At 43.3% G+C, this 18,905-nt stretch overlaps 1 protein-coding gene across 1 annotated transcript; it reads right to left on the bottom strand.

Annotated features, from left to right (window-relative positions):
* Positions 1-5,193: 5,193 nt before the first annotated feature.
* On the bottom strand, positions 5,194-16,716 carry RGS21 (regulator of G protein signaling 21; the record flags this gene model as incomplete). The annotated part of the gene is made up of 4 exons (XM_081914967.1): positions 16,702-16,716; positions 11,585-11,661; positions 8,736-8,902; positions 5,194-5,397 (listed from the first exon to the last, which is right to left on the bottom strand). The coding sequence occupies exons 1-4, from the start codon at positions 16,710-16,712 to the stop codon at positions 5,194-5,196; spliced, it is 459 nt and encodes a 152-aa protein (XP_081771093.1). The 5' UTR covers positions 16,713-16,716.
* Between the last annotated feature and the right edge of the window lie 2,189 nt (positions 16,717-18,905).

An 18,905-nucleotide genomic window follows, 5' to 3' on the forward strand; every position in this document is an offset into this window, starting at 1 on the left:
CTGTCCTTGGTTTGAACCCTAAAATGCCTTGACCCAGTATACCTGAAGGAACGCCTCCACCCCCATCGTTCAGCCCGGACACTGAGGTCCGGTGCTGAGGGCCTCCTGGTGGTTCCCTCACTGTGAAAAGTGAACTTACAGGGAATCAGGCAGAGGGCCTTCTCGGTAGTGGCACCTGCCCTCTGGAACGCCCTCCCATCAGAATTCAAGGAAAGAAACAACTATCTGACTTTTAGAAGCCATCTGAAGGTAGCACTGTTAAGGGGAGTTTTTAATGTTTGATGTTTTATGACTATTATTATTAATATTCTGTTGGAGCTGCTCAAAGTGGCTGGGGAAACCCAGCCAGATAGGTGGGGTATTAATAAATTATTATTATTATTATTATTATTATTATTATTATTATTATTATTACTACTACTACTATTACTATTACTACTACTACTATTACAAACTTTTAAACAATCTCCCCCCTCTTCCCAATGTCTCTACTGATAGGTGTTTTTCCTAAACAGAAGACATTTTTTTTTTTAAATGAGAATTTGAATGCAAGATGTATTTAGAACCCAAGAATGTGAAATTTACGACAGACACTGGGCGAGGGGTGCTAATATAGTCCTCTAATTTTAATCTCACTGTTATAACCCATATAAAACACAGATATATGCCATGTATTGGGTGGCTGTCATAAACTTTTTATTTTGTCACCCTTCTCTTTTATCTTATCAGAGAAATGCGATTTATTCTAAATAGTCCTTTTTCAATTTTTACAATCGGGGATTGCTGTAAGTGTAATAGAGTCTTTTTTCCTCCACTAAGGCTGCAGTAACTATTTCCAGGTTTAGGGTGTGTGGGTAGCTAGATAATGTTTGCAAAGCAATACTGCTGTCAAATTGAGTTGCCCCAGCCCTCAAACACATTGCATAATTCATATAGTGATAAACTGTCAGGCACGGAGGCTCTAGTAAACAGGGTTACTTTACAAAAACCCAAAGTTTAATGCATTTCAGTGTTTAGAATGGCTCTTCTCTAACTTAGAAGCACTTTTAATATGTGCAAGAGACTTAAGTTTAATTACACAGATACAGCCCAACAAGTCTTTGAGGGTTTAAAAAATTAATTAACAGAGAATATATATAACCCAATTAATATTGTTATTGGGGGCATGTGAATTTTTAATTGTTCGTTTATTTAAACATTGCAGAGTTCCCCTCTCAGATTAAACACTTGAAACAGATACATTTGTATAATTTTTGGGCGGAATGTTAAACAACAGCCCTACAGTGTAATATATTTTTAATTAAGGGATTATGAATGGTATTAGGGTTGCGCCATGCAGGAATTCATTAAAACAATTAAAAGCAAAATCATGTTGTTTCTGGGGTTTATTTTTTTAAAAAAAGAAAAATATAATTAACGGAAGTTGTTAAATTATGTGTTAAATATATGTGTAAAGCTCAGCTCACTTGTTTTTCCCGCCTGGCTATATTGCTAAGTACTTCCCACTATCTTGAATGCTAGAGACTTTTGTGACATCTCTGTAATATCCTTTTTATTTGCAAACATGAATCAAAGCACAACAGAAGACTTTGTACAACAGGCAAAAACAACTGCCACCAGATTTTCAAAGTAATAGTGTATATACAAATGTCGTTCACAGTAATAGTGTATATAGAAATGTCATTCATAGGCTACCAGCTAGACTCATAGCTCTCAGCCTTAAATTCAAACCACAGTGTGGTGCTTCCAGATGACCTGTTTGTTGAGCATTCATCTTCATTCATTTCCAGGGATATTAGACACCTTTGGCTATTTTATGAGCATTCCACTCTGATTGGTTTGCAGAGACATTAGATAATGTCAAAAGCAAGCAAATTAACTCACAGTTTCCAGTCCCCATCACTATCCCTATTTCACAAAGCCCACTCTTTAGAAAAGAGGGGTTGCTGCAGAAGACCTCTCAATCATAGCACAAACTGATTTTGCTGATATGTGATCGAATCCTACCCCAAAATAACAACAGTCTGGAAGTAGCTGATGTTTGCCTGCCCCTGCCCCTGGCTGCATAGTGTCACCTTTCAAAGATGGGGAGAGGTCATAGCTCCACTGACCTTTTAAACAAACAGTCCAATGATGATGATGATGATTTATTACTTATACCCCGCCCATCTGGCCGGGCCTCCCCAGCCACTCTGGGCGGCTTCCAACAGGGTATTAAAAACACAGTAAAACACCAAACATTGAAAACTTCCCTAAACAGCTGCCTTCAGATAAGCTGCAGGCAATTAATCTTTAGTTACATTGAGTAATTTATATCCCATCTTTCTAAATTCCAAAAGGAAAAAAATCAAGATGGCTTTCGTAAGTAATAGCATCATCTTAAGAGCTACAAAAACACACACACATAATAACCAGGACAAAAGCTTGGTGGAAGGACACATCCTTTGCATGCATCCCAAGTCCAATCCTCATCATTTCCAGGTAGTGTAGAGAACTTTCCTTTTCTGAAAACCTGGAATTCCATACCCAGTTGATGCTGACCATACTGAACCACATGGTTTAATGGTCTGACTGAGTATAAGGCAGCTTCCTGTGTTCTTAAATGTATATCATTTCACGAAAATATATACAGTCTTACCTCAGAAGTCGAATGCCTTGCGAGTTGAATGTTTTGGCTCCCAAACGCCACAAATCTGAGTGTTCTGGTTTGTGAATGTTCTTTGGAACCCAAACATCTGACGTGGGTTCTGTGGCTTCTGATTGGCTGCAGGAGCTTCCTGTAGCCAATTGGAAGCCGCACCTTGGTTTCTGAATGTTTTGGAATTCGAAAGGACTTTGGAATGGATTCTGTTTGACTTCCAAGGTATGACTGTAGTCCTCATTCATTTTCTCTGCTGGAGTCTTGGTTGACCTCAAATAACTGCCTTCCAGCTTGACACAATGATCCTGGGTGTGCAAAATGAGGTCTAATAAGCTTTTAATTTTTTAAAGTACATTTATTCACTTCCTCAATTTTGTAAGCTCCACATCCCTGCCCACAAGGTAGGTTACATTCATTAAAGCTCATAACATTCTGGAAACAATTTCAATAAAACCAGTATTAAACATATGTGAAAGTACAGGTCAAATCAATTTAAAACTATGTGTGACACAGCAGAGGAGAAATGGAAAGCAGTGAAGAACGTTCTTAAAGATCTGTTGCTGAAAAGCCTCAACCTGCTTCCGGAAGGCAGAAACAGAGCTAGTTGTCAAGGTGTTGCAGAAAAAAAATTATCGTAATTGAAGTGCCGGTATTGGAAAGCCACTAATCTTGGTGGTAACTTCACTAGAAGCAAGGAAAGCATTTGGAACAGGGCCCAGTCTGAAGTCCAGGAAGAAGTCACTTCCTAATTTACTATGGTCCTATATGTCTTGGACTAACGAAACTCCATCAGCTTCAGTAAGCATGGCTAATAGTCAGGGATGTTGGGAGTGGTAGTTCGACATCATCTGGAAGGTACCAGGTTGGAGGAGCTTGGCTCAGGGCTTTAAAGATCACATGGCAACTTACATTTAGCTTGGAAATTAATCTGAAGCAAGTGAAACTCACTCTACAATGCCCATAATGTGGTTCCAGCAACAGGTAACAGTTAACGGCTGTGCCACTGCATTCTGAAATTTTTTGAGCTGTCTTCAAGCACTTTAGTGTACAGTCTGCTACAACAGTCCTCTCAAGACTATATGACAAGGCAGGTATGACAGTGGCCAGGTCCCTGTCTCAGGAAACAGCAGTTGTCAAACCTGGTGAAGCTGGAAAAATATACAACTGGCAACTGTTGCAACCTGGCTCAGGGTTGTCTTAAGCATATGTGACACTGGGGTGCAAAGATCCACCCAGCGCTCCCCCCGGTTGCCTGGTCCCAGGCGCACAGGAGGGCGGAGCCGGCCGCCCACCTCAGCATCTCACTGGCTTGGTTGCCCCCGAACATGCGGTGTAGAGCCGCCTGCAGCAGAAGAGCCCACTGTGGCGCTCTGACCAACAGGCGGGCTCAACTCTCAGGCCCCGGACTCTTGGCCTGGTGCCCCTAAGAGCCCAGTGCCCAGGTGCCCTGCACCCCTGGCGCCTATGGTTAAGACGGCCCTGACCTGGCTATTGTGCTTAAACTAACCATGTCCTCAGATTGTGCAAGTAGTCCACCCAGAATAGGCAAGACACCTGATTTGTAGTACCTCCCGCCATCAACGTATTGTATGTACTGAGCTCCAGTTTGCTCACACTGTTAAAGTGAATCCCCTGCTAGAACTGGGTTAGAGGAAAGGAGGAAGAAGAGAGAGAGTTGGTTGTCGTCATCAGGATCATGATGGCACCAAATCTCCCAGAAGACTGTACCCACCAGCTTCCTGTAGCTGATGAATAAAATGGGGAGACAAAATGGACCTTGCAGAACCTTATAAAGTCAGTCCCACAGAAGTAGCAAGGGCTTCTTGACATTTGCTCTGACGCCTATATCTATTGCAACACATTGCCTCCAACCCACGCTGGATACATGATTACCTTGGTCAGCTGTAAGGTCACAGAGAGAGCCAGGAGAATTAGCAGATTTACTGCCAGTGTGAGCAAGGCTGCTCCAAACCAACTTGAAAGCCATACTGAGAAAGATAGGTTTGATCATTCAGGGATGCCTGGCAGTGGCCCATCTTATGCACTTGAACTAACTTACCCAAGGATGGTAAATTAGTGGCCTTGATTTTATCCCTCCCTGCATGTAGAAAATGTGATCTGAGCCCTATGTGCAGCATAGCTTACATGTGTAGGCCTCACTCTTGTGATGCAAGCACAGTTCTTCACGGTAGATGGATTGTGTAAGGGGTGGCTATGGCTATAGCATAAACTCTGGTTCACTTCATAAGCTGTAGGCATGAATCTTGACATTGTTCAGGCCACATTTATATGCCATTTTTTGGAGCCTTGTACAAAGTGGGCTTTAGGATTACAGAAATGAGACTCCAGGTGACTGTGAACTAAGGTTCTTGACTAAAGGTGAAGCTGTCTTAACAATTTTGTATCGGAATTAGAAATAAAGAATTAGAAATTAGTCACTGTGACAACTGTTCTTTCAACATGCAAGCTGAACTACCAGCGAGGCACCTACCTGATTGCAACACTACCTGACCATTGTGTTATATCTGGAGATTGTGTTCTGAATTTGACCTTTACAAAAATGGCAGCCACCTCTTCTGGTTCCCATTCTGTTGCTTTTTTGTGAGTTCCTTATAAGCTTCTGACTTGAGAAACCGGGGGAAAGAATCCTTAGCCATAAGACTGTAGATTAAACTCTGAGCATCATCAAAACACTGGAGAGTCGGTTCAGAAATAGTCTGGGTGATGTGGTCTCTGGTACTGAAGTCGATGTTTATCTGCAGGGAATAAGAGTGACATAAATTGTTTGTTTTTCGGGAGATCAGAAATGTTGTAAGGGAGCCAGAAACAAACACTATTTGAATTGCTTCCCAAAATACAGTGTTTGATGCAAAGCAGCAGGAAGGTCATGTTTTCATTATCTTGAATACCGAACACTAATTTTAATTTGGTTTCCTACACTGAAAGCAGTGCTGCCATTTATTGTTTAATAATTTTAAAAAGTGCTTCAGATTTTCTAGGTGCATAATGAGAAATAACATCATCAGACTTTTCACAGTGCAAAAAAGCAAACCTCTCTTTTATTTATGAATAGGTTTTCAGTGCATATACCCCCCAGGCACCACAATTTGTTTTAAGACTATCTCTTTATTCTGGCTACATTCCACAAAATGGCAGCTATCCTCTTTGCCTAAGAGAATTCTATTGTTCAGCAGAACTCCCATCAGCCTCTGCCTCTATATGGTCAGAAGTAATAAGAGTTGTAATATGACAACATCTGGAGGGCTGCACGTTCCCCCACTCTTAATCTAAGGCCTCCTACTTACTGAAGGCCCTTATGAATACTTTAAAGTTAAAAAATAAAACAATACTAATGTTACCTTTGCAACACAGGAGGTATGATTCTTCCTGTAGCACTTGGGTAATATGAGTAGTCCTTGGCCATTGTATTGGAATGACTGGATGCCAATGAGTGGCAGGAGGCACCAGCTGAGGAACCCACAAGGGAGCCAGGGAATTGGTGGTGGGGCAACAATGTGTGTTTGGAGGGAGAAGAAGGAGCAGACTGGGAGGAGGAGGTGTCAGAAGCTGAAGAGGTAACAGGGCTTAGTGGGGAGGAAGAGTCTGTGGCAGAGAGCAGCTCAGAATCAGAGGCAAAAGCAGAGGCTGGATAGGAGGGGCGACAAGAAGCAGAGACGGAGCAGGCTGCTGATGAAGCCAAGGGGTCTCCTCCTCCTGCTGTGACCAGTTCCCCCTGCCGCTCTGGTGTCCCAGAACCAGAAGAGGTATGAAGAGGATGGAGCAAAGACAGACAAGGTGGCATAGTCTCAGGTTGCAATGGAAAGACCCAAGGGAGAAGTAGACTTAGGGAACTGTGGGAAGGTGGGGACCTTTAGTCCCCACAACTGACTCATAGGGGTAAGATCTACCTGACAAGTTGCTGTGCTTGCTAGACCTGGCCTCCTGAGCCAACTATGTTTCCTTGAGTAAAAAGTTAACTTCCCTGACACCATGTGATTTATTGCCAACTTGCTCCTGACTCCTGGCAGCCATGCCTATGCTGAAGCTCCTCTTGCACCTCATTGCCCCAGTTTCTGACCCCAGGGAGAATAACCTCATCATGCGTTCCTCTCACATGACCTGGAGATTGTTCCATTACCTGAGCAGCCTACAAAGGAGATACACTGCAGTGACATTTATGCAATGAAAGGATGTGTATAAAAGTGGTGTTACAGCATCAGTCATTGAAGAAGGTGTTTCTTGCTTCAGATTAAGAACAAATCTTTCTTATGCTAACCAGCTGTGCATAAGCACGATAAAATTCAACTAGAAAGCACCACGTTCCATGTGTATTTTTCTATATGCTCACAAAAGCACCCCTCCTCTCTCTCTCTCACAAACACACACTTAATTCAGACTGTGGTAACACTTTATTCCAGTGACTCCAGTTTTCTCTTTGCTGCCCTGGTGGCTGTCAGTGTGCTCATATAAATATTAGAATTGCTTTGCTGGACCCTGCAAAATTCATGAATTCAGTCGTGTTCATTAACTTCAAAATATGTTCTCTGAGCAGGCCTGGCATTGGTTACCCTTCTGCGTCTCTCAGTGGCTTCCCAGATACCGTATTTTTTGCCCTATAGGACGCACTTTTTCCCCTCCAAAAATGAAGGGGAAATGTGTATGTGTCCTATGGGGCGAATGCAAGCTTTCGCTGAAGCCTGGAGAGCGAGAGGGGTCGGTGTGCTAGCGGAGAGCTTGCCTGCACCCAGAAGCTTGGGGCGCACTGAGCTCAGCACGCCCCAGGCTTCTGGCTTCGCACAGCTCTCCTACAGCTTGTGGATAGCAGCCTGTTCTGGGGGCTGGGCACCTAGTTTTTTTCTTTATTTCCCCCCCAAAAAACTACGTGTGTCTTATGGGCCGGTGCGTCCTATGGGGCAGAAAATATGGTATTTCTTGCTTTTTGAGCTTCTGAACAAATCTTGGAATTTTATCTTGGACCCAGTATTCTGGATTAGATCAACCTTTGATCTGATCTAGCAAAGCGATTCTAAGTCAGAAGTAGATAGTAGTTCATCCTTTTGAATTAACTTCTTTTTTCTTTTCTTTTTCTTTTTTAAAGAGTGCCTTGATCTTGTACTCTCTTGTCCTATCCTCCCATTGTATCCTCTTTACTAAAGTTAGGCCTGCAGCTCAATCTCTCGGGTGTATTAAGAAGTATTTAAAAGGAACCCCCCAAATTATCTTCTCCAAAGCTAAGACGACGTCAGTAGCTAAGGTCACTGTCTCTATCAAAAGCAGATGCATCGGTGTAAAAGTGAGGGAACGCATATCACAGGAGTAATTAACCAGCCAATTAGTTTAAAAAATGTTTTTGTGTGTAATGATCAAATGGCATGGTGCGACAGGAGGATCCTAAAGGACATGTTTTAGCTTTCATCACATCAAAAGGACTCCGCTTAGAGAAATCAACCATTAACACTTGCCAGCACTGACGAGTGTACTTGGGCATTTTCTGAGTCACAAAAGTTCGCTATTGCAGTGTTTTAAAGGCACACTCAACTTGAAGTGGGATGGAACAGGCAGATGGAAGGCTGGAGCCTAATTCTGGCTTCTGGTCCCCAGAGGAAACCCTCAGCCCAGTGATTGCACACTTGGCGGCACTGTTAGTGCAAAGCTTTGGGGCACAAATTCAGGGGCCCATTCGGCAGAATGAATACGAGCCCCTCAGAAATGCAGGAGGTGAAGAAAGTGAAGAAATATACGGTACATTGGCATCTAAAGAGGCAAGCAAGACTGGGACATTGAGAGTCTAACATTTTCAAACTATACCATGGGAAATGGGTAAATATGCCCCCTTTATTTCCAAAGTGTAGCAAGTCAGTTGCAATTCCTCACAGTGGAAGAGCAATGAATAGGTAGGGCCAGGAGCCCCTAGTTCCTATGTATTGCAGCACTAGCTAGAATTTTCAGAAATGTTGGTTTGGCCCCTCCACCCAACAGTATCCTGGTGCATATGAAGGCCTTGTGAATATACCCACTCACAAACCAATAAAGAAACCTACATTTGAATCCTGCCATTGACACCAGTCTTTCAGAGTTCACGTAAATGGGTTACCTCTTTGGGGGCGTCAGTTTGGATAAACTCTGAATAAATCTTTTTGGCTTTCGAGGCAATTTTAGCTGCTGACTTTGTTTTCTTGAAGTCCTCACAGGCCAGCCAGAATTCAATGTTTTCCTCGCTGAATTCTGACTTCAGGAAAGTCCTGAATGCATCCAAGCCATCTACAGAAATAAGAAAACACAACTGTGGAACAAGCACTCGGGTGGGAAGAAACCCGGTCATGGAAACCCCACTGAAGTCAATAGAAATAGTTCTACAGGCTTTTGGTCGAGTAGTTGCATGCATTCCTTGACCCTCCTTTAGTACAGTTTGATTTCAGGAGATTTGGGTCTTACAACCTGATGATGTAAGCAGGAGGCCTGGATCATAACATGCTACAATGTGGCTGCTGGATTCTTATTTGTCATGGTCAGTGATAAAGAACAATAAATTAGTGTTCTTTTGAACATTTATCCTGAAGGGATTTTTTCAGATGTCCATGAAGCAAGACAATCTCCAGCCTCTCAGTTAGTTAGTTAGTTAGTTATAGCTGAACAAACCCCAAAGTGCCCAAATGATATGTGTTATCTAGAAAGCCATTCTGACCCGTGGGGAGGAGAGGGGGTTGCGGTCAGGCCCCTCCCCCAAGCGCGGGGGCTGACCTTCAGCCCCCGCGAGAGTTGGGGGAATCCCTGGGTGTGCCTTCCACCCCTCCGCCAATCGGCAGGCTGGGAGGAGGCGCGGCCTAGCACACTTAAGAAGAGTTTGGATTTGATATCCCGCCTTTCACTCCCTTTAAGGAGTCTCAAAGCGGCTAACATTCTCCTTTTCCCTTCCTCCCCCACAACAAACACTCTGTGGGGTGAGTGGGGCTGAGAGACTTCAAAGAAGTGTAACTGGCCCAAGGTCACCCAGCAGCTGCATGTGGAGGAGCGGAGACGCGAACCCGGTTCCCCAGATTAGGAGTCTACCGCTCTTAACCACTACACCACACTGGCTCTTAAGGCCAGGCACGCCCAGGGACCGCCCTCTTTACTCCTGGCCAGCCGAGAAGTTTTCCCGTCCCACCCACCCGTAGGTTTAGGTCAGCTTAGGTAGATATGACCTTGCTATGGACTTCGGTCGGTCGCCGCAAGGGGCCTGGTAGGAATTTTTCCAAGTTGGTGAATTTACTGCCTTTTGGTTTTTTCGCCTACCTCGTAGCAAACGTCGCAACTTTCCTTAGTATTGGCGGTTAGGCATTGGCTGGGGGTTCAATTGTTATGCAAATGGATGGGGGGGAAGGTATGCCATCACCTTCCCCAAGAAAACGGGTAGTCCGGTAAAGGACTCCGGGGGGCGTTGTCTTGTCCGAAACCTGGGAAGGTAAGGGCCTCCGGCACGCCCCCGAGCGGTGACACCCGTGGGATCCTAGTTGGCGTACTTCAACAGGACCCCCCACGGTTCGTGTTAACCCATCCCGGTCACCATGCCGGGTAGTGGATAGGTGCCAATGCCTAAGGCCAATACCTTCAATTCTCTAATCAATAAAGTTGTGGCCTTTTCATGCCCAATTAAACTTAAACAACGTGTCCTGTGTCTTTATTTCTGGCGGGGGAGGGGTATTGACATGCAACCATTTCAATCAGGCTGCACACACACTCACCACCCTAAAGAAAAACAAACAAATGTGTTTTTCTTCATCTGGAATTGTTCAAGATTGTCCTCAACACATTGCTTTCGATCTGCAGTGACTCTACAGTGATTCTTGATCTTGCATCCATTAGGGGAGGCGTGAATACATATTTCGGGGGAAAATACGTACATCTTTGAACTCCTCATCACCCTAACTAGATTTGTCCATGCCTGTTCCTCTGTGCCCATGCCACAAATGAATGAAGAAAGAAGTGGTGATTGTGATGTTGCTATAGCCACAACATCACTGGGCAGTTGCAGATACACCTCCTTGCTGGGACTGCCTACATCTGTTCTAATGTGTTTTCTGGTAGACAGACTGCAGGTTAATGCAGTCTGCAAAGACCCGCAAATCCATCTGCAATGACTTTTTATTTTGGGAATGAAACCTGTTTCTCAAGAGGCACCAGGGGCGCACTTTGTTCTTTCAAATTTCAGGAAGGGCAACATTTGGTGCCCCCTGCCTCTCGCATTATGTGTATGCAGGGCCCCCTTCGAAATGCTACCCAGTGCAAGAGAATAAGTCATGCTGCCCTAAATCTGCCTCTGGGGGCACTTTTCAGTGGCAAAAAGCTCACCCTATTGTTATCAGTGTATCAAGTTACAAACAGTTGTTTGGTCATGAAATTTGCCCAGACAATGAGGAAATTCTGCTGGTCCACCTGCTCCTCTTTAATGAAATGTTTATGGATCAGTTCCCTCAGCCTGTAAGGTAAATGAGTCCTGGACAGTTAACTCCAGTCAAAGGCAACTAAGGGGTGCGGTTCTCATCTCGCTTCAGGCCAAGGGAACTGGCGTTTGTCCACAGACAGCTTTCCAGGTCATGTGGCCAGCAGGACTAAACTGCTTCTGGCACAACGGAACACCATGATAGAAGCCAGAGCGCACAGAAATGCCATTTACCTTCCTATCGCAGTGGTGCCTATTTATCTGCCTGCAATGGCATGCTTTCGAACTGCTAGGTTGGCAGGAGCTGGGACAGAGCAATGGGAGCTCACCACCATCGTGCAAATTTGAACCAGCAACCTTCTGATTGACAAGCCCAAGAGGCTCAGTGGTTTAGACCACAGTGCCACCCACATCCTTGCCTTAAACTGTATAGGAGTATAGGAGCTGGACATGTTGGAGGAACAGTAAGGTAAATATAAGTTGAACCATGATCTCACTACTTTCATTCAGATGCATCTTACCTTTATTAGCCAGAAGCGTATCCACAGAATCCATCCATGCCATTGTTTCCCTAGGGGCTGACCTGTGAAAACAACATCTACCCTTGAAAATAGCATTGTGATCTTTTGCCTATGTAATCTGTGGATAGTCTCTATGCAGTATGCATCCTGATTCACAGCTATTGTGTTGGCCCAGCGATATAAGTAAAGTTAGCTTTCAATATTGAACTACATATATTGAACAGCAAAATCACCTTCCTGTGCAGATAGCCACATGAGATGGAGGGTGTAATTTAATATGGGTCCCTAGATTGTTAATCGGGAAGAGAGGAGTAATAAAGCATGCAATTGGGTGAGCAATAAGAAAGTCACAGGAGAGGTATCACTGATTTTTCTCCCAGTAGAGACTCTCCAGAAACCTTCTTGTCATTGAATGGGCCAGCTATTAATTTCTACAATCATTTTGCTAGTGATGACTAGAGCTATCAGAAAGGTTATCACGCTAACACTGGGTTGATAAATGGGCTATTTCTCAATTCCGTACTGTTTTTAAAAATGGTTTGCTTCACAGTTTTGGTTCCCAACAAGATTTTGATTAAGCATTTGTTAAAAGCAGTAATAGGATTCCATCCTCTCTCTCCCCCTTCCCCCGGTTTAGTTTCCTGCTTGTGTCAGGAAAAGCTGTCTTCCCCCATCTGTGAGAGAGCACAAAGAATCCAATTAGCTCAATATATTCTCTGCTCGGGTCATATTTATCTAAATCTAAGAACTTGTCAGGGCAGAATAAGATCTTTTCCAAACTAGTTAATAATTTTAAGTGCTTTTTGCTTCCAAAGAAGCACCCCCCTTGGGCTTTGATGTATGTACCACCAGAGCAAAAGCATAGACTCTCTTTCTCTCTCCCTCTCTCCCTGAGAATCTGAGGAGTTATCCATAATCTCACTGACAACCCCAACACATTCATTGCATAAGTCTTTGACTATGCAGTGTGTCGAAGGAAGAGCTGTTAATCTATTTCAGTGCCTTCTACAATAGTTCGGCCATCTATTTTTAAGTAGGCAGCTCCGTAGAGAACAGTGTTTATTAATCATGGGCCCCAAAGCTTCCAGGAAGAGAGATGGCAGATCAAGGAGCTAAGGGAATCTCACTGTTCTGTTAGAACCAAGGGATGTGCTTCAGGTACGACGTTCTTACATGAAGATAATCTCTGTGTAGGGTACCATGGGGACTGTGCTGCATCTTTCATCAACAGTGTCTCCAAAAAAAAATTATACATCACTTGGAAAGACAGCCAAACTAATGCCAGTGTACTGGAAGAAGCAAAGATCACCAGTGTCGAAGCAATGATTGTTCAACATCAACTTTGCTGAACTGGTCATGTTGTGCAGATGCCTGATTATCATCTTCCAAAGCAACTACTCTATTTCAAACTTAAAAGTGGAAAGTGTAATGCTTGTGGTCAACAGAAGAGGTTTAAAGATTCTCTCAAGGCAAATCTTTAAAAATGTAGTGTAAACACCAACAACTGGGAAACACTGGCCTGAGAGCGCTCCAATTGGAGAACAGCCTTTACCGAAGGTGTGATGGGCTTTGAAGATGCTCAAACTCAGTACGGAAGGGAGAAACATGCTAAGAGGAAGGCATGCTTGGCAAACCCTCACAGTGATTAACTCCAACCCGGAAACCTATGTCCCCACTGTGGAAGGGCGTGCGGATCCAGAAATAGCCTCCACAGTCACTTACGGACTCACTGTTAAAACCGTGTTTATGGAAGACAATCTTACTCGGCTACGAGTGATCGCCGAAGAAGAAGAAGCTGGTTCCATGTTTTGGAAGGCATGGTTAAGATACTTTCATTGGGCCCTGCTCCCTGAATGTGCTCACCACCTTCTTCATGCCATTATTGCTGCTGCCTATTCGCTTGTTTCTCCCTCTAGGCCCCATCCAGGGCACCTCCTAGAGTCAGGAGTGAGGAACATTTGTCCTTCCAGACGTTTCTGAACTACAACTTCCTGTTATTTGTGGTCATTAGTCATGCTTGCTGAAGCTGATCAGAGTTGTTTTTCAGCAACATCTGGGGTGTGTGTGTCAAAGGTTATCCACACCTGTCCTGAAGATGGAAGACAAAGCATGCAGAGGCACTGCTTCTTTTTCTTGCTCCACTTGCTACTTATTTGCTTGAAGGGGGAATGCGGACATGCAGCAACAGCAAGGAGGAGCTGGAGCAAGGCCAGAAAATTCCAGGGGTTAGTAGTAGGACCTCTGCTAGTGCATAAGCCTTGGAAGCTGCCCTAGGATGATGATACTGGCAGTATGTAGGAAACAACAAACCTCGGCAAGAGTGTTACTGGCCCAGAAATGGAAACAACAGGAAATACCGATGGTGGAAGAATGGAGAATGAAGCTGTTAGACTATGCTGAGTTGGATAAATTGACTGGGAAGATTAGATATTTAAGAGACCAAAAGTTCATCGAGGACTGAGGGAAATTTGTGGAATATCTGGAAAGTATAAGTGAGGGACAGATAACGCTAGAGGGATTTAAAGAAGCACTGTGAAAAATTGAGAAGTATTGTTTAAAGGGAATAGAAAAGAAAGATATAAATAATGACAATATAAACCTAAGGAATGCGTAACATAAATAATGACCATGAATGATTTATGGAAAAGCTGAAGGAAGTCCAGAAAAGAAATAATTTGTGAAAAATTGGATGTGAAATTAGTATGTGTTTTTGTTTTTGTTGTAAACCAATAAAAATTATTTCAAAAAAAAGAAAAAAAGAAACAACAAACCTCTGGACCAAATCTACCTTCCATGCTGCCAGCACAGAAGCAAGTGGAATGTGGCAGTTCTGACCAGGAACCTTACCAGAAGTGGACTGAGAGGACCTTCTACTCAAGGTGGTCCTTTAGCCTGCTGACTTCATTTTGGTTTTTTAAAATATTTGCATGCCAATTTCCCAACAGTAATGTTTGAGATCAAAGGAGCTTACAACAATGGCAAAACATCACAAAAAAAACAAAATATCCACAAAACACCAAAAACCAACAACCAGAATTCCACCAATGTCAAGATAATGCAGACACCCAAGAAAGGGTGGACCACCCTGTGGAATAATTGACATCAAGTGTTATCAAGTGCAAGTGTCTTCTTGCGATGCTCAAAGTGGATAGGGTGCTCTAAAGGGCTGGCTTCAGGGACCAGTGATACTGAATAGCTGGTATACAGGGACATTTTGGAGCAGGGAGATAATCCGAAATCTCTTCTTTTGCAGAAAGTATGCCTTCCCCTGCCCTCTGTGCTCATGTGGACAGGCTGTGTCTTATTTCATGAGGTGGAAGGAGGGAAGAGAGGGTGAGCTTCTGACCTGCAGGAGATCTAACAGGACAGGACATTTTCCCTCTTACCCCTGTGCCTTTTCTCCTAAAATGCCAAAAACAAGCACAAGAGACGGACTGAGCTGATTGTGGTCCATTTTGCCCCAGAATTTTCTGCATCTAAAATTGGCTGTTGGCTCACCTTGATGGAGAGATGGAGCAATATGTTTCATTAACATATCCAGATATATTGAACACATTTACAAAAAAAGAGAGACCCTGTGCATTGATACATGTAGGTGTATCTAGTGGAGTACACTTCTAAGGTAAAAGGTAAAGGCAAAGGACTCCTGGACAGTCCAGTCAAAGGCAATTATGGGGCTCATCTAACTTTTAGGCCACAGGAACTGATGTTTGTCCACAGACAGCTTTCTGGGACATGTGGCCAGCATGACCAAACCGCTTCTGGCGCAACGGAACACCGTGATGGAAACCAGAGCTCACGGAAATGCTGTTTACCTTTCTGCCACAACAATGCCTATTTATCTACTTGAACTGGCATGCTTTTGAACTGCTAGGTTGGCAGGGGCTGGCACGGAGCTATGAGAGCTCACCCCGTCATGGGGATTTGAATGGCCAACCTTTTGATCAGCAAACCCAAGAGGCTCAGTGGTTTAGACCACAGCGCCACCCTTATTGCCTCACATATTTGCAGGAGCACCCACAACTCGCCTATGATATCCAAACTTCCTGACATGAACTGGGCTTCCCCCACACTTCTGGCAGAGTGGGAGACAAGGAAGACAAGGAATAGACAAGGAAGGCCCTGTCTATTGGGGTGCTGGTGGAATGGTAAGGTTCATGGAAATCCCCAGGTCCCTTTGCATGCCAAGTGAAGTGCTGCTTCTAGTACAGTGAATTAATATGACAAAAGGGGAAAGAAGCAGACATTTTACTTAAGATTAAAATTAAAGTGCAAAACCTATGATGCAGACAAGCCCAATAAAAGTTAGGGCTGAAAGTGAATATCCTTGTTGCATAATTAATGGCCGTCGGAGTGAGAGTAAAGGAGAAATGAACTGATGATTTGCTATGGAAGTGAGTCTTTTAGATGCTATATGGGAGCACATGTCCTTTCAAAAAAACAATGGAAGGAAAAGACAATGACAACTGTATTTGGGAAGGGGTTTCCCCCAGTTTCTCTTCATGGTGAGGAAAGTCAGATGGGCAAATAATGAGGGAAGAAAGAAGGCGTGTATTGACATTTGATGTTTTGGCAATGAAGAAGTCTTTGGGGTTTTTGAAAGGATGAGCACCAATTGAGGGTGTGTGGTGTGGTCATCTATGATTTCATCCTAAGTACATAAGAAATGCCCTCTGAGTCAGGCCAAAGGGTCATCTAGGATCTGAGTGCAACAGCTCAAAGTGTTGGTCTTAATTGGTCCTATCAAAATAAGGTCGCTATTGTACTGTTCATTGCACCGTTCAATGAGAGTTTGGCCCATTTATCAACAACTTCGCCATTTTATTTTCTCGTAGTTTGTTTTAGTTGGGTTCCAGTTGGCCCAGTCAGATTGTGAAAGTTGTACGGGGGAAGAGGGTGTGCTGCTGAAAGGAGAATGAACAACACCCCCCTTGATTATAAGAGAACAAATGAAGTGTGACATGGCAGAGGCTCGGGAAAAAACATTTTACATGTTTAAAACACATTTGGGTGCAGTGATACCCCCTCCCCCAGAGCTGATAATCATGCAACTTTTGAATTTCATATGTTGTCTTTTTTTGGTTAAAACCCATGAAAGTCATAAACAAGAAACTCACTTCACTGGCATGGTTTGTTCCACTGTTTGTCACAGTTAACACTTGCTTTTTCTTTCTGGTTGATTTTCAAACTGTGGGTAATAGGACAGCAGAACCATTACATTTAACACACCCATAAATAAATCATAGTTTTCAGATTGACGTTCTCTATTTATCCTCTTTAGTATAATTTCCCAAAACGCACCTGTTATTCTCCCAGTGATTGCTGTAAAATAAAGAAGAGAATAATAATAATAATAATAATAATAATAATAATAATAATAATAATAATAATATAGCACCCTCCAACCAAAAGATCACAGGGCATTTTAAAACATAAAAACACAAAATACTTGTTTATTTTATTTATTGCATAGTTGATGGTCCTGGTCAGTGGTGAAAACCTATTGAATTCAGGTTATTGAGATGATTGAAAACATACTAGGATTTACCCTACTTTTGAAATGTGTGTATGGTTTGGGAGGATCAGGAAAAATTGAAGTAGGTAAGTTAGATTATAGATAAGTACAGTGGTACCTCGGGTTAAGAACTTAATTCGTTCTGGAGGTCTGTTCTTAACCTGAAACTGTTCTTAACCTGAAGCACCGCTTTAGCTAATGGGGCCTCCCACTGCCGCTGTGCCGCCGTCACACGATTTCTGTTCTCATCCTGAAGCAAAGTTCTTAACCCGAGGTACTATTTCTGGGTTAGAGGAGTCTGTAACCTGAAGCGTCTGTAACCTGAAGCATCTGTAACCCGAGGTACCACTGTAGATCCATGAAGCAGTGGAACAAAAGCAGCAACCAACCTCAATAAATGTGGGCCTTGCAATTATGTAGTCATTTTGTTCATTCTTCTGAAAAATTGCTCTTTCCCTGTCACAGGTCTTTTGTGAATGTACAACAGCACTGGGTCAACTTGGGGGGAAATGCTCACCGGGGGGGGGGGGAATCAATAAAATATCATATATTTGCAGTAGTACCTAATCCTGTATGTCCTTAGGTATGAAGGACAATAGTAAGCATGCTAATCTTCAGCTTGCAAAGCAATAAGGTAATTGTGAAGAGATGATTGTGTCAGGAGTCATACACTTAGACATATGTTTCTTTAAAAATGATACTAGGGGCACTGTGTGTGTTAATTAAAATTGGAGACACGTTTCACTATTGTAGCCAAAAAGATGCATCTATGCTTTCTAGAACAGTTCTCAGAACAACAGATAGATGATAGATAGATAGACAGATGATAGATAGATAAGAGAGAGAGAGAGAGAGATGGTGATGACGATAAATGATAGATAGATGATGATGATGATGATAGATAGATAGATAGATAGATAGATAGATGATAGATAGATAGATAGATGATAGATAGATAGATGATAGATGATAGATAATGCTCACAGGAATGCCCTAGAGGTGGTGGCCCCATGCTTGGAGAATTCCCTTTGACTAGTTTATCAGTTTTTAACTGGGTCTTGAAAACCCTTTCATTTCAATCCTACTTTTAGTTATAGGTGCTGTGCTGGATCTTTATATGTATATACACTTGCTGTCTTTGCTTTAAAATGTTTCAAATTGTTTTAATGGAATTGTGCTGGACTATAGAATGTTTCACACTGTAGCTTTATAATCCCTCTATGCACTTTTTACTTGTAATGATTTTTTTAAAAAATAAAAATAAATCACATGCTAAACCGTTGAAGAACCAAGGCAAGGTGGGAGGGATTTTTAGCTAACCCTAGGCTAGCTTCCAGTAATATGAAGCCTCGTTTACAGCAAAATGTAGGGAAATGAAGGCTGGATCTATCATGCCTGCGAAAAAATGAATCAGGTCCAATATAGTAAACCATATACTGCTAAATGCCTGCCATTATAAAAGAAAAACGGCATGATTACAAATGGTACAATTAGTATCATGTCCAGTTAGTCCCTCGGGGGACGCGGGTGGCACTGTGGGTAAAAGCCTCAGCGCCTAGGGCTTGCCGATCAAAAGGTCGGCGGTTCGAATCCCCGCGGCGGGGTGCGCTCCCGTTGCTTGGTCCCAGTGCCTGCCAACCTAGCAGTTCGAAAGCACCCCCAGGTGCAAGTAGATAAATAGGGACCGCTTACTGGCGGGAAGGTAAACGGCGTTTCCGTGTGCTGCGCTGGCTCGCCAGATGCAGCTTGTCACGCTGGCCATGTGACCCGGAAGTGTCTCCGGATAGCGCTGGCCCCTGGCCTCTT

Source organism: Podarcis melisellensis (genome assembly GCF_964234715.1).
Source record: "Podarcis melisellensis genome assembly, chromosome: 6".
NCBI classification, from domain to species: domain Eukaryota; kingdom Metazoa; phylum Chordata; class Lepidosauria; order Squamata; family Lacertidae; genus Podarcis; species Podarcis melisellensis.